The sequence below is a fragment of the Schistocerca serialis genome, chromosome 10 (genome assembly GCF_023864345.2).
Source record: "Schistocerca serialis cubense isolate TAMUIC-IGC-003099 chromosome 10, iqSchSeri2.2, whole genome shotgun sequence".
Taxonomy (NCBI): domain Eukaryota; kingdom Metazoa; phylum Arthropoda; class Insecta; order Orthoptera; family Acrididae; genus Schistocerca; species Schistocerca serialis.
This window is the reverse complement of record NC_064647.1, coordinates 185,376,156-185,392,891: the sequence shown is the minus strand read 5'-3', so window position 1 is coordinate 185,392,891 and position 16,736 is coordinate 185,376,156. Positions and strand designations below refer to the sequence as shown.

General features: G+C 44.1%; 1 protein-coding gene across 1 annotated transcript in view; it reads right to left on the bottom strand.

Moving 5' to 3' along the window:
* Nucleotides 1-2,779: 2,779 nt before the first annotated feature.
* The window catches only part of LOC126424847 (UDP-glucosyltransferase 2-like), a 41,980-nt gene continuing 28,023 nt past the window's right edge, over nt 2,780-16,736 (bottom strand). Inside the window, exons 4-5 of the mRNA XM_050087657.1 lie at nt 14,960-15,179; nt 2,780-3,903 (exon numbers count right to left, since the gene is read on the bottom strand). Of these exons, the coding sequence (XP_049943614.1) occupies nt 3,624-3,903; nt 14,960-15,179 (500 nt within the window). The 3' untranslated portion in view covers nt 2,780-3,623. The remainder of the gene's footprint in view (nt 3,904-14,959; nt 15,180-16,736) is intronic.

Genomic DNA, 16,736 nt, shown 5'->3' with positions numbered 1-16,736 from the left:
CTAGGAGGAAGTTATTGTCTGTTGTACGAGATTATGGAATAGGAGGCAAACTTTTGCATGCAATTAAAGGTCTTTACATGGATAGTCAGGCAGCAGTTAGAGTTGACGGTAAATTGAGTTCATGGTTCATAGTAGTTTCAGGGGTAAGACAAGACTGCAACCTGTCTCCACTGTTGCTCATATTATTTATGGATCATATGTTGAAAACAATAGACTGGCTGGGTGAGATTAAGATATGTGAACACAAAATAAGCAGTCTTGCATATGCGGATGACTTAGTTGTGATGGCAGATTCGATTGAAAGTTTGCAAAGTAATATTTCAGAGCTAGATCAGAAATGTAAGGACTATGGTATGAAGATTAGCATCTCCAATACGAAAGTAATGTCAGTGGGAAAGAAATATAAACGGATTGAGTGCCAAATAGGAGGAACAAAGTTAGAACAGGTGGACGGTTTCAAGTACTTAGGATGCATATTCTCACAGGATGACAACATAGTGAAAGAACTGGAAGCGAGGTGTAGCAAAGTTAATGCAGTGAGCGCTCAGCTACGATCTACTCTCTTCTACAAGAAGGAAGTCAGTACCAAGACTAAGTTATCTGTGCACCGTTCAATCTTTCGACCAACTTTGTTGTATGGGAGCGAAAGCTGGGTGGATTCAGGTTACCTTATCATCAAGGTTGAGGTTACGGATATGAAAGTAGCTAGGATGATTGCAGGTACTAGTAGATGGGAACAATGGCAGGAGGGTGTCCACAATGAGGAAATCAAAGAAAAACGGAATGAACTCTATAGATGTAGCAGTCAGGGCGAACAGGCTTAGATGGTGGGGTCATGTTACACAGATGGGAGAAGCTAGGTTACCCAAGAGACTCATGGGTTCAGCAGTAGAGGATAGGAGGAGTCGGGGCAGACCGAGGAGAAGGTACCTGGATTCGGTTAAGAATGATTTGGAAGTAATAGGTTTAACATCAGAAGAGGCACCAATGTTAGCACTGAATAGGGGATCATGGAGGAATTTTATAAGGGGGGCTACGCTCCAGACTGAACGCTGAATGGCATAATCAGTCTTAAATGATGATGATGGTGATGATGATCGCCAATATGATATGATGTCATTATTTCTGCAATGTTCATTTCTAACACACGAAATATGATAATGTGCATAATAGTAATGTAGTGATGGCTTAATAGTGATACATAAATCGGGACCATGCTGCATTGTGCTTGGCTGAGATGATCATGACGTCAACATGATGCAACGTGACTCTATGACATGACGAGATGTTATGCGATGCTGCGACACATTGTCTCGACGTGACGTCATGATGTGGTGTGATGAGATGCTGACGTGACGTCAAGAGCAGTGGGTTGGAATTCACGTAACTAGGTAAAATCCATAAAATTGTGGATAAACGGAAAAAATACAAAAACACGAAAAATTTGGGGAGAATGAGAGTACTTTCATATATGCAAGGGTAGGACCTCTGCTGTTGCCTCTAATGATGAAATATTGTGTTGTTGTTTACAAACAGCGACACCCTAGACCTCAACTGACATGACTTCATCATAATTTGTTACTAACAAATAGACACAGCCTACACCAATTCCAGAGTGTCCCAGTTATAGAAGATGAAGATGGAGAGGCGGTGGAGAAGAGGGGATGCTCGTTTCTCCTTGGTCCATTTTTGTATGACATGAGCAGTATCGAGTCGACTTGCATAACGTTTGTGGATAGGACCATATGAACGGTATCGAATTACTTCATGACAGAGTCTATAACGTGCACAATCGCCTTAGGTTTGTGGTGATTCTCCTGGGTGCCACAGAGCAATTCTCAGTGGCTCCTCAGGGGAGAGAGTGTTGGAGAGGCTTTGAATATAAGTCGGCCAAGTGGGTAGCTCGACACAGGTTGTGTAACCTGATACCACGCTTATCTTATCGGTGATAAGGATGGAATGTGCCTTAACTCTCTTTATTATCCTACTGAGATAGTATTGCGTTATGCCATTTTGTATTTCGGTTGCTAACCCCAGGTTCACCTAACACCATAATTCCCACATTCCCACTATAACTTATCCATTTCTCTTCCAAAATTCTATAGCTTGCCTATCCAATTAAGGGATGTAAAATTACACGCTCCGACCCACAAACATAAGTTTTATTTGTTTTTGCTTATTAGATCCTCCAGAAGAGTCTTCAAAATGGTTCAAATGGCTCTGAGCACTATGGGACGTAACTGCTGAGGTCATCAGTCCCCTAGAACTTAGAACTACTTAATCCTAACTAACCTAAGGACATCACACACATCCATGCCCGAGGCAGGATTCGAACCTGCGACCGTAGCGGTCGCGGGGTTCCAGACTGTAGCGCCTAGAACCGCACGGCCACCCTGGCCGGCAAGAGTCTTCACTCAGAGATCCGAATGGGGGAATATTTTGCCTTTGGAATAGATTACCCAAGAGGATGCCGTCATTATTAAGCCATACAGCAGAGTTGGATGTTTATAGGAAATGTAGCGGCTTTAGTTCCCCTTGCTTCCAGCTGTTCGTAGTACCAAACTAGTAAGGCCATGTCTTCTAATGTTAGAAGGCCACATCAATCAATCAAACTGTTGCCTCTGCTGCTACTGATAAGGTTGCAGCTTATCTTTTGGGAACGGTAAGTTAGTATGACGTCTGGATAAATCTGTATCGTTGAGGCAGACAAGCTTTAAGGCCGTGGTAAGTGAGAGTGGTGTAGAGTTTATAAAATGATATTTGTGATCAACAACAGTAATTATAAAGTAATCATTTATTAATTCGAAAAATTACATCAATATGACGTTTATTTATTAACAATACAAATTACAGGAACATTCTTGCTCACGTCTAGATAGATGATAATAATCGTCCTGACATAACAGGAAAACAAACGGTGGGTAGGAAACAAAGGACTCATTCTTGTGATCTCGTATATGTCGAAACTAAACTCATGTTCAGTTCTGATATAATGGCTCTCCTGCCCTCGGTATGTTTCCTTTATTGTCCTCCAGCCTGGAAGTGTGGACCACAAATCTAAGAAGACTGTGCTGTATGGGTGGTTATTAATCTTCCAAATCAGGGAACATCTTTTCTACTAAGATACTTACATGCGTTCAGGGAATGAAGGTTTTCCAGTCTGGCAACCACCTCGACACACATTACAGTTCATTATTCTCAGGTTTATAGTCTTTCACAGTTTGCTTTTGAATCTGCATGGAATTACTAGAAGCAATAGACTGACTAGAAAACGTAAACCATGTGAGAGATCACAGTCTAAAGATGCTGCTCTTTGAGAGCGCTGTGCACTGTCAAAATCATCCACCACATGCACTGATTACAATCCCATCTGGTCACATGTGTATCAGTTGGTCTGGGGCTTCTCATATGTCATGATAGGTGTTGACGTTTCTACAGTTGGCTCAGAGTGAAGTTATGAGCTTCTTCACTACAAGACAGTTGGTCTGGAGCTTCTCATATGTCATGATAGGTGTTGACGTTCCTACAGTTGGCTCAGAGTGAAGTTATGAGCTTCTTCACTAAAAGACAGAGATACAGCATCCTCCACACGTTTTGATGAGCCCTATTTGCCCATATCCCTATCAGTGGGTCTTGACCTTCCCACTGTTGGGCCAGAGTGAAGAGATGAGCTTCTTGACTAGAAGGTAGACAGCAGTACAGCCCGAGACAGCGACCAGGAGGACGAAGGCGATGATGTCCAGCAACCACCTCTGGTACCAGTAGAGGTCCAGGGAGGCGGAGCGCATGTGTGGCGCACCCCGATGCCTCAGAGCATACTCTGTCCACCAGACGGCCGTCTCCAGGGCTGTCTGCGGCTTGTCCCGATAGATGGCTGACAGCCGCTTCATGTTTTCCCTGTAACTGAAGACAAAAGCAAAACATTAAGACGTGATCTTCCAAAAAAGTAACAGTTTGCTATTCACAGTGGACTAACTCGTCTGAACAACAGTGGAATCATTACCACCGCTATCAAATAACACAACTGTTTGATGGATTAAAATCGTGCACCAGACTATGGGTACCAGTCACCCATGTTGTATGTTTCTTCATCTTTGCATGACTACTGTAATTTACATCCTCTGGAACCTCAACAATTTGCCCTTTTCCCACTTTCTTCCATCATCAATTCACCTATTCACTGATGCATTAGAAAGTGCGCTATCGGTCATCCCTCATCTTAGACTTGTTATACCTCAGTTTACTCGTTTCAGTACCTCTTCATTAGTTATTGAAACTACCCACCTACCTAGGGGCTTCTACTGTAGCAGCATATTTCAAAAGCTTCTGTACTCTAATTGTGCGTCCTGTTTATCACCAACACTTTGCTTCCATTTAAAGGTTCCCTCCAGACAAATAATTTCATTAAAATCTTCCTGTCATTGGCATCTGTGTTAGAATTCGATGCATTCATCCATTCCAGAAAGTCCAGTTTGCATTGTACTCGTATGTGCTCTTTACTTCTGGCATTATGAGTTAGTTTGCTTAAAAAATAACACTACTCGTCTATTATTTTTAGTAAGAGATTTCCTAATCAAAATTTCTCAGCGTTACATGGTTTAGTTCGACAAGCGTCTCATTTCCTAGGTCCCTCATTACCTGGCGGTATATCTCGAGTAACTCGTGCTCTGTACCTTGCAAATACACACACCCACCCACCCACCCATCCAGCCTCCCACACGCACACACACACACACACACACACACACACACACACACACACACGCATCCAGCCTCCCGCGCGCGCCCACACACACACACACACACACACACACACACACACACACACACACACACACACACACACATATATATATATATATATATATATATATATAGACGTAAACTGCCGAATTCAGGTAGAGTTACTGTCATTTATTTCTTGCCAGACTACTATTACGGAAATGCCAATCCTACATGCTGTTTTCTTAGCACATGACAAAGATGACTGCCAATAGCGTGCATATAAACTGAGGTGAGAAAAGTTATAGCGGATGCCGGTAGTGTAGTATACATAGGGCATAAAAGAGCAATGAATTGACGGATTAGTACTCAGGTAATGCGTGCGACATGGTTTCCGACTTCATTATGGCCCCACGACAGGAATTAACAGACTCTGAATGCAGTATGGTGGTTGGATACAGGGGACATCCAATTTTCGAAATCTTGGGGGAATCCACTATTGTGAGATCGACATTGTCAAGAGAATGCCGAGAAAACCAAATTTCAGGCATTACCTCTTACCACAGAGAACGCATTGGGCGACGGACTTAACGACCGAGAGCAGCGGCCTTTGTGTACAGTTATCAGTGCTAATAGACAAGCAACACACCGTGAAATAACCGCAGAAATCAATGCAGGGCGAACGACGAACGTATGCGTTATGAGAGTGCGGCGTTATGACAGTGGTGGCTCCATAATGGAATGGGCTGTGTTTACATGGGATGGACTTGGTCCTCTCATCCAACTGAACCTATCATTGACTGGAAATGACTATGTTCGGCTACCTGAAGATCATTTGCAACATTCGGGAGGACGACGGTTCAATGCCGCATCCGACCATCCTGATTTAGGTTTTCTGTGATTTCCCTAAACCGCTCCAGGCAAACGCTGGGATGGTTCCTTTGAAAGGGCAAGATCGACTTTCTTCCCATCCCTCCCTAATCCGATGAGACCGTTGACCTCGCTGTCTGGTCTCATCCCCCAAAACAACCCCAACCCATTTGGAACAATTCATGGGCTTAATGTTCCCAAACAACGATGGAATTTTTATGGATGACAATGCCCCTCGCCACCAGGTTACAACTGTTCATGATTGGTTTGAAGAACATTCTCGCCCACCATGAATACCATCGAACATTTATGGGTATAATCGAGAGATCAGTTCGCACTCAAAATCATGCGCTGGCAACACTTTTGCATTTATGGACGTCTATAGAGGCAACATGGCTCAATATTGCTCAAGGGGACTTCCAACGACTTGTTGAGTATATGCCCCGTCCAACTGCTGCGCTACGCCGGGCAAAAGGAGGTCCAGCACGATATTTGGAACTATCCCATGACTTTGACACCTAAATGGAATTATCTTATTGCATGACAGTTTTATCCATCATATTACTTTTGGGCATATACACTTATCAGGTATATTTCCGTTACATGGCTAAATTGAAATACCTCAATCATTCAGTTTCTATTGTTATGAAGTTCATCTTTAAACCTCTTCTCAGGACTATCACCACTTCTTTCAATTGTTCTTTCTAGTCCTTCGCCGTCACTATTAGAATTACAATGCTGTCAGCAAACATTAACTTTTTTTCCCTCTGTACTTTAATTTGCTTTCCAAATTAATCCCTGGTTTTCTTTACTGCGTGATCTACACTCTGTAACTTACAAATAGTAATTGAAAGGAATATTTATGTAGATAGAAAACGTAAGAAATATTTTTTCTGAGGAGTTATGAGTATAGAGTATTTCATTACTTTCAGACGGTTACGGCAACGACATATTTTTATTACGTAGCAGATCTATTTAAACCTAACGTGAGCAAGCCAATTTAAACAAAATTTGTATCAATTTTAGTTAGGAAAAAAGGTTTAGGAGGTGATGCAACATGCTGTTCATAATAGGCTGTGTCAGATGGATGTTCTGGAGGCTGAATGATCATTTAAGTGAGGTGTTGAAATGAGAGCCCATTTTCCTGAACGTAAAATTTAATACGCCTTCTAAACCACCAGTAGGTACGGACTGGACAACGTGGAGCATAGGCTACAAAATTGTCTCGGTTCCTTCTCAAGTACTTCAAATGGTTCAAAAGACTCTGAGCACTGTGGGACTTAACATCTGAGGTCATCAGTCCCCTAGAACTTAGAACTACTTAAACCTATCTAGCCTAAGGACATCACACACATCCATGCCCGTGGCAGGATTCGAACCTGCGACCGTAGCGGTCGCGCGGTTCCAGACTGAAGCGCCTAGAACCGCTCGGCCACACCGGCCGGCTCTCAAATACTGTTACCCTTTAATGTTTGTCGACTTTTTTCAGCTACAGTCTGATTTCCGTAAAGTTTTAGATCACCTTTCACTTGCTCTATTCTTTCTCTGGTAATTACAGCGATTCATACAACGAATTCAACTCAATAATGCCGTAAGATATCACTAAATCTATTAATTACGTGAATGAAGGTTTTGAAAATAGCATTTTGATCGTGATTGATACGTCAGTGATTATCGAAATGCTTTTTAAAGCTGTATATTTGCTGCAGTGTCACGTATAATTTCATTAATGAGCTACTGGTCTCGATCGTCGGCGACATACCTCAGATAACTTGTAGTTTCCTGTGGAAATTACATGAGACTGTTCAGAAAATATAACAATGTGAAATATTGTAACTTGGCTTTATAACAGCATAAAAGTAGATATCTGCATCTACTTCATACTCTGCAAGACACCTAATGGTTTGTGGCGGAAGATACTTTCGGTACCACTATCTGAACCCTCCAACCGTGTTCCACTCGCGAATAGTGCATGGGAAGAATGATTGTCGGTAAGCCACTGTATTGGCTCTAATTTCTCGAATTTTCTCCTCGTGGTCAATACGCGAGATGTATCTGGGGGGAAGTAATATGTTGTCCGACTTTTCCTGAAAAGAGATGCCCCGAAATTTCAATAGTAAATCTCTCCTTGATGCACAAAGACTGTTTTGTAACGTGTGCCAGTGAAGAATGTTTAGCATCTCCGTAACGCTCTCTGGCCAGCTAAACGATCCCGCGATGAAACGCGCCGCTCTTCTTTGGATCTTCTCCATCTCCTCTATCAGTCCTACCTAATAGGGATCACAGATGGATGAACAATACTGAAGAATCGGGCGAACAAGCGCCTTATAAGCCACTTCTTTCGTAGATGAGTTACATTTCCTTAAGATACTTCCGATGAATCTGAGTCTGGTGTCTGCTTTTCCCACCATCTGTTTTATATGGTCATTCCACTTAAGGCGGCGCTGAGCATTCGCAGCCACGCCTTTATATTTTACGGCAGACGCTGTCTCCAGCTGTTTGTCATCAATAGTGTAGCTGTACAGTAGTGGATTTCTTTTCCTGTGTATGCGCAACATGTTACACTTATTTACGTTCACGGTCAACTGGCAGAGCCTGCACCAATTATCAATTCTCGTCAAGTCGTTCTGCAAATTCTTCTGGCATTGCTACTTTAGTATAGACAACTGCATCATCTACAAATAGCCTTAAAAACGCTTTCTACTAGATCATTTATATATATATTGTAAACAGCAACGGTCCTATCACACTTCTCTCTGGTACTAGTGCAGTGTACAGTTCTTGCAGTATGGGCAAGAGGATTTTTACATCAATGGCTTCTATGGAAATGAGCGTTTGGCGTCATTGGCCGGGAGGCCCCTTGCGGGGCAGGTCCGGCCGCCTTGGTGCAGGTCTTATTACATTCGACGCCACACTGGACGACCCGCGCGTCGGATGGGGATGAAATGATGATGAAGACAGCACAACACCCAGTGCCTGAGCGGAGTAAATCCCCGACCCAGCCGGGAGTCGAAACCGGGCCCGTAGGACGGCAATCCGTCACGCTGACCTCTCAACTATTGGGGCGGACAATGGCTTCTATTGGAGTTACAGAGAACACGACTAGAAGTGGCTCATTGGCATTACAGGTGCGTTGCTGTCTCGTACAAACGGTTGTCTCCCAGGACTTGGGGGTCTTTGCCGGACCACATGGAGCAATCTGCAGCAGCCTCAAGTTCACGTCTTCGTCATGGTATCAGCATCTTGCACTGAGCCCACCTCCGAGACGTGGTGCCTTGGTGCAGTGTGTCATCCCATGCTCATTCCATCAGAAGCCAAACACCTGCCGAGGGACAGTGGGTCATACACCGTGCACAGCAACCGAATTCCAACCTCAAGGTGTGGGTGCCACACGCCAAGGGCTTCTAGGTTGCGGTCGTTCATTGCATAGCTGGCTGCTGAAGCAAGATTCCCTATCATCTTCATTCGCCACTGACGCGACTCAAGCAATGAGGTTACATGCAAGGCTGGGCATGTGTGTTGCAGCCAGTTGGCTGGAGCCTGGTTGTCGTCTAGCTGCTCACGTGGCTGTCCCCTCTGTTTAATGGGGGCGTGGTCGCTACACCACGCCGACGTAGCACGAATGAACAAGAAAAATAAAGTGTTGATTTCTACAGCCGAGTCTCTGCGGTTCTTCACCAGCCTCCGCTCCCATCTCGACGATCCGCTGCCAATCGTCCTGCACTGTAGCTACCCCTTCAGTCACGGGATTAGCTATAGGAACAATGGAAGAAAGTCGTTTCTTCAGATGAGTTTAGTTTCACATTATTTCTAATTTCTGGCCGAGTTTATAATCCAAGAATGGAAAATGATGGGGGTTCGGCGATTATTTGGGCAGCCATATCGTCCTACTCCATGGGAGTAATGGTTACTGTGCAAGGTGGCAGTACTGCCAAGGATTATGTGACCATTTTCGCTGATCAGGTCCCTCCAGTAGTAAAATGTTTGCACCCCAAAGATGATACTATGTTCCGAGACGACAGAGTCCATGTTCACAGAGCTTTCATCGCCCAGGACTGGTTTTGCAAGCACGAGCATGAATTGTCGTATCTCGTCTGGCCTCCACTGTCACCAGATCTCAATATTATTCAGTCTTTGTGATCTACTGTGAAAACATGGATATGCGATTTCTATCCACCTTCATTATAATTATCTTAATCTGCCACTGTTTTTCAAGAAGAATAACATAACAGTACCTTTAAAAACCACACAGGACCTGTATTTATCTATTCCGAGATGATCGGAAGGTGTTACGAACGCAATTGGTTTCTGACACCATATTAGACATGCTTTAGTGTTACCATTTTTTGTCCAACACGAAATGTAAATGTCGTGTGCGTAGGGCCTCCCGTCGGGTAGACCGTTAACATGGTGCAAGTCTTTCGATTTGACGCCACTTCAGCGACTCGCGCGTCGATGGGGATGAAATGATGATTATTAGGACAACACAACACCCAATTCCTGAGTGGAGAAAATCTCCGACCCAGCCGGGAATCGAACCCGAGCCCATAGGATTAACATTCAGTCGCGCTGACCACTCAGCTACCGGGGGCGGACTGTCCAACACTGTAGTCCCCGGAAGGTCGAAAAAATTTGCATAGAAGATTTCGGATTTGGCAGATATTTGTCGCCGCAGGTGTGTACTAGCGATAAATTGGATCCTTCACGACACAGGGAGCTGGCTTAGATTCTTATCAAAGAGTTGCACCACAGCGGAATTTGAGTAGATGGTGTTGGATCGTGTGGTGAAAGGTTTGCCTCGTAAGCACCCGTCAACTCTCCCACGAAATACGCACTTCTAAGAACACTTTGGATAGTATTGCTTGACCATCTTATACGTCCCTACCACAAACCACGTGTGTCAGCTGTGAAGCCAAATAATTTGGATTCCAGAATTTAGTTGTGTGGGTAGATAACGTAGTAAAGCATGCAATGTCACTGGTGAACTAGCAATTTGGACAGGTCGCTGTAAGTTGTAGGTTACTGATGTAAGAAAATATCTGTTTCCAAGTATTAGTCGAGTCAGCGAAGGAGAATTAGGGGAAAAGTTATTTAGTAGTAAATTACTGCACATTGCTAGGATGGAGTGTCATGGACAACATACTAAACATCCTGATCGGTGGGGTGTGAGCGCTGGGATAGGGGAGCATTCGAACATCGCTTTTGAAAGGTTTTCTCGAATAACTCGAAAACTGCGAGTCCAAGAGAAAAATTTTTTCGGTACTAAATTGAACCAAATTAAATTTCCTACAAAACAAGTCCCATTCACTTTTGCTCCGCGATTAGTAGTTTCCGTAGTGCGGGGGATAGAAGCGACGCGAATAGAAATACTGCTCTAACGCTATGAAATGAATGTTTATCTGTAAATTTAGTGGGTTAAAAAACAAATATTAAGTGCAGTAGAACCATATTAAGAAACAGACTGTGTCCTGGGAGAGTAACAGTGTGGACTGCAGAGGTGTCTGGCGCAGACACGGGACTGATGGCATGTCGTCTGATTGAGTTCATTCACCAGTCCTTCTTCACAGATCTGAAAACTGAGTGTCGAGCACGTGATTCCCCCTCCGTCTACCTCACTACGTCACAAGAAGCAACTGCAGGTTGACAAAGTTATATGGACCTCCACAGCGTGCCTTATGGATCCCTGGCGGCGCATATGCAACACGCCCGGGGAATGTTAATTTGCACAAAATTTGTTAGCACTACATGGAATGCAGGTACGAGTTCCTAGTAACACTAACGCATGTAATGCACGTTCACAGAATATATGTAAATCTCAGCGCTGCACTCTGCACGCTGTTCTGCACTGCTAGAGGGGAAACTGATTCTTTGTCATCCTGTGCGGAAGCTGTAGGATTCTTCCGGGAAAGGGAAGTTCCCTCTTCGTCAGTGCTGTTCGGTTTTCAGTTTACATACAGACCTCACCTTCCAAACCTTTACTTTCCAGTTTTCTTTTGCGAATAAACAAAATAACTCCACAGAGCTCACGTTTATACAGTGGAGTTATATTCAGCTTGCTAAGAAGGAACTTATTAGCAGTTGTTAAGTCAGCTGTTGGGTGAAAAAGCTCAACAGCTGGTTGTGTCAAGTGTCTACCACACTGAAGAGCCCTTTCCGAGTGCAAAAATGGTTCAAAGGGCTCTGAGCACTGTGGGACTTAACATCTGAGGTCATCAGTCCCTAGAACTTAGAACTACTTAAACCTAACTAACCTAAGGACATCACACACATCCATGCCCGAGGCAGGATTCGAACCTGCGACCGTAGCAGTCGCGCTGTTCCGGACTTCGCGCCTACAACCGCTCGCCCATCGCGGCCGGCTTTCCGAGTGCGGAACGCTGTCAATATGTATCCAACGATGTACGAGGGTTATCCAGAAAATAATGCACCGCATTTTTTTTCTCAACCGAAAACAATGCTACGAATGCAAAACGTTACGTATGTATTATCTGAAGCCTCCTAAGTGAGCACGCCAAGTTTCCGCACTTCCGACGGATAGCGTAGCTGCACCTTAATGGTGTAAGTGGTGTACGTTACAAGCAACGTACCATCATTGAATTTTTCACTGCAGAGAAAGAAACTGTGGGGAATATTCACAAACACTTGTGCAAAGTGTGGAGCATCTGCTATCGACAGAAGTACAGTTAGACGCTGAGCACGGAGGGTGAGGTCATCAGAAGGCGATTCGGCGGAGCTCCACGATTTGCAGCGATTGGGGAGACCATCCACGACTGTCTCACCTGACACACCTGACCTAGCCGCCTTGAACTTCCACTTCTCTGGGCCATTAAAGGATGCCATTCGTGGAAGACATCTTGAGGACGATGAGGAGGTGATTGACACAGTGAAGCACTGGCTCCAACACCAGGACAAGGGTTGGTACCGACAGGCCATACACGCCCTTGTTTCGCGCTGCAGGAAGGCCATAGAACGGGATGGAGATTACGTGGAAAAATAGGGTCTGTAGATAAAACACCATTCTTTCCTGTGTGCAATTCTCATTATGTTCAATAAAGAATTGCTGAAGCAAAAAATGTGCTGCATTACTTTCTGGGCAAACCTCGTTGATTTCATCTGGAATAATTTTAACAGTGTGAGGGGTACATCACACCTCGAAGTTCAACACACGGGAACGTATTTTACATAAAAACCCACTTCAAAACAGCAAATAAGAGAACTGGGCAAAAATCGGTGGGGGATACAGTCTATTAACTGAGAATCGAGCAGCGTTCTTTGTGGAGGAAGTCATCTGTTCCAGAACAACACTACAGCTGCCATACAGGACGGCTAAGCGTAAATTTCCCCTCTGGCAGTGTAGAATAATATGTATAGAATTCCCGCCTGGTTAGCTGTGTGGTCTACCGCACGGCTTTCCGAATTGGGAAGGAGCGCCTGGTCCCCGGCACGTATCCGCTCGGCGGATTTGTGTCGAGGTGCGGTGAGCCGGCCAGTCTGTGGATGGTTTTTAGGTGGTTTTCCATCTGCCTCGGCGAATGCGGGCCGGTTCTCCTTATTCCGCATCAGCTAGACTATGTCGGCGATTTCTGCACAAACAGGTTCTCCACGTATGCGTACACCACCATTACTCTACCACGCAAACATAGGGGTTACACTCGTCTAGTGTTCCCTGGGGAGGTTCACTGGGGGCCGAACTGCACAATAACCCTGGGTTCGGTGTGGGGCGGCGGAGGGGTGAAGTGGACTGCGGTAGTCGTCGTGGGGTTTGTGGACCACTGCAGCTGCGGCGGGGACGGAGCCTCTCCATCCTTTCTAGGCCCCCGGTTAACATACAATACAATACAATACAATACAGTGTATAAAATTACGTAGATTCTGTACATATGCATTACTTGCGTTAGTGCTGTTAGTAAATCATGTCTACTTTCCATCTAGCGTTAACACACCTTGTGGAAAATAAACACTCAGCAGGCATGTCTGCACCAGTGGTTCGTAGGGTGGCTTGTGGAGTGTCCGTATAACTTTGTGAAACACCCTGTAGCTGCTTCTTGTGACGCAGTGAGGAACAAGCGTGGGTAATCACTTGTTCCACCTTTGGAGTTCTTGAGTGAGTATAGGTGTACGAACACAATCTGGCGACGTATCTTTCCTTGTGCTTCTACACCACATATCTACCCCCTCCACACAGTTACACCTCTGGAACACAATTTATCCTTTATTATGGCTCTACTGCACGTAGATGTGGTACACACATTTAATATTTTTTCCTAACGCACTTCATTTGAAGATAAACATTAACTGTATACAGACAGCACAATATGCAGTGTGCAAACTATTAGTCGTAGAGAAAAAAATTTGTAAGACTTTTTTTTGGCAGGAAAATTTGATGTAGTTTAATTTAGTGCTGGGAGACAATTTTGCTAGAATCCGCGGTTTTCAAGGTACTCAAGAATATCTTAATGAAGTGACCTTCTTACACTCCCCCCCATCCCGACGCTCACACCTCACCGGTCAAAAAATGTTTCAAATGGCTCTGAGCACCATGGGACTTAACTTCTGAGGTCATCAGTCCCCTAGAACTTAGAAATACTTGAACCTAACTAACCTAAGGACATCACACTCATCCATGCCCGAGGCAGGGTTCGAACCTGCGACCGTAGCGCTCACCGGTCAGGATTTTTATTATGTTGTTCAGGACACTCCCTCCTAGCACTGTGCTAAATTTGCAACTATATGATTTATTTCTCCTAAACGACCACTTTTGGTCTTCGTTTTCTGGGCTGTATTGTTTCTTAGATATGAAGTCTGAGTTGTTAGGTCGTGTCATATGCCTCTTCAAACTTCTGCGATACTGGACGCATCAACTCCTCTGTTTGGATCTCTTATGATATCACCAGGTTTCATTCAGCCACCCAGTGATAGCATACTATTTCTGAAGAAGCTTCATGAAGAAAATCCCCGTAGACGGATCGAAACGCCCAGTGTTGGAGAAGTTTGGAGACGCAAATGACGTTACCTAACAATTCAGAAGATTTTACCTTCGCCGGCCGCGGTGGCCGTGCGGTTCTAGGCGCTCCAGTCCGTAGCCACGCTGCTGCTACGGTCGCAGGTTCGAATCGTGCCTCGGGCATGGGTGTGTGTGATGTCCTTAGGTTAGTTAGGTTTAAGTAGTTCTAAGTTCTAGGGGACTAATGACCACAGCAGTTGAGTCCCATAGTGCTCAGAGCCATTTGAGTTTACCTTCAATGGCAACAGCCATTAAAGCACGAAAACCTCTGTTATCACCTGCTCTCGAAGCAATCCCTGTGGGATCGCCTACCGTCTGCAGAATCTTGGGACGCTTTGTGTAGAGGAGATGGTCTCAACATACCTGGGATCCTTGAGGACCTTGTTGAGAGCGTCCAAGACCTTCTCCTTGGTCAGGGTCAGAGGGTCCAGCTCCACAGCGACGCCGTGGGCGACCAGCTTGTGCATGTTGAGCGCCTGGTCCAGCATGTACGGCACCACCACTGCCGGCACCCCGTGGTACAGCGTCTCGAAGGTCCCCAGCAGGCCGCCGTGCGCCAGGAACACCCTCACGTTGGGGTGGGCTGCGGACAGTGGACAGAGGCGTGCTAACCAGGCTCCATCTTCACTGAAACGATTGTTTATTGAGAACGTGATCGCTGCATATAAAAAGCCGTGTTCGGACTGACTGACCGACTCACCCAGTGACTCATCATCGTCAAGCCCAAACCTTTAAGAATAGAAACTTGCAATTTGCAAGTGGCGTCCATCTTAGACTGTAGGCGTCGTCTAAGAAGGGAGTTTTGGAAATTCCATCCCTAGGCGGGCGAAAGAGGCGATGAAAGGTTTTTTGAAAATATGTCACTATTAAAGTAATTCTGAAGGTAAAGGGTTGGGTTGATTTGGGGGGGGGGGGGGGAGACCAAACAGCGAGGTCATCAGTCTCCTCGAATTAGGGAAAAAAAGTCAGCTGTGCCCTTTCAAAGGACCCACCCTGGCATTGGCCTGAAGTGATTTAGGGAAGTCATGGAAAACCTAAACGAGGATGGCCGGATGCTGGATTGAACCATCATCCTCCCAAATGCGAGTCCAGTGTGCTAATCTGAAGGTAGACCCACGAAAATAGGTATTTGGTTCCTTAGTCGAAATCAAGAGGTGCGTGTTTCATCAGTTTTGAAAATCTAGCCCTTATGGGGGTAAAGTAGTGGGTGACAATTATTTTTAAATAAATAATTATTAAAGAAATACTTAAGTATTTTGAAAGTTTCGTCTCTGAAAATTGGAATCTGACTTCTCAGTTAGAAGGGAAAAAAATACATGTTGCAGTGTTTTTGGAAATTCAACCAATATTTTATGAAATATTTCATCATGAAACCATTTTTAAACCTAAATCTATGAAAATTTGAGTTTGGGTATTCGGTTGGAAATAAAAAACAAAATACGTGTGTTACTGTGTCTGAGAATTCAGACCCTAAAGCAGTGAAATGTTTTATGAACATATTTCATTGTGAAAGTATTTTTAAAGCTAAATCTGTGAAAATTAATATTTGGCTACTCATTTGGAAATGAAAAAAATAAATGTTTTACAGTTTTTGGATATTCACCCGCTAAGGGTGTGATAGGTTTTATGAAAATTTTTCATTGTGAAAATATTTTTAAAGCTAGTGTTTTTGAAAATAAATCATTATTAAAGAACTACTAAAGCATTTTTAAATATACAACTATGAAAATTGTTATTTGGTTTCTCATTTAGAAATGAAAACATATGTGTTTCACTGATTTAGAAATTCTGTACCATACCTAAGAGGGTAAATTAGGGCAAGACTGATTCATCGTCGAGTCCAAACCGCTAAGAATACAAACTTGAAATTAGGAGAGAGTGTGGATCTTATACTGTAGGCATCGTTTAAGAAGGATTCTTCGAAATTCCACTCCTAAGAGGATGAAATAGGGAATGAAAGGCCTTTTAAAACCATGTTGCAATTAAGGTGATTTTGAAGCTAGAACTACGAAAATTGGTATTGGTTTCGCAGTAAGAAATAAAAAAATACACGTTTCAAAGAGTGGAGAATCCAGGATGAAATACTGACAACATTGTGAAAAGAGCAGATTGCTGGTCAGTATATAGCGGAGATGTCGAT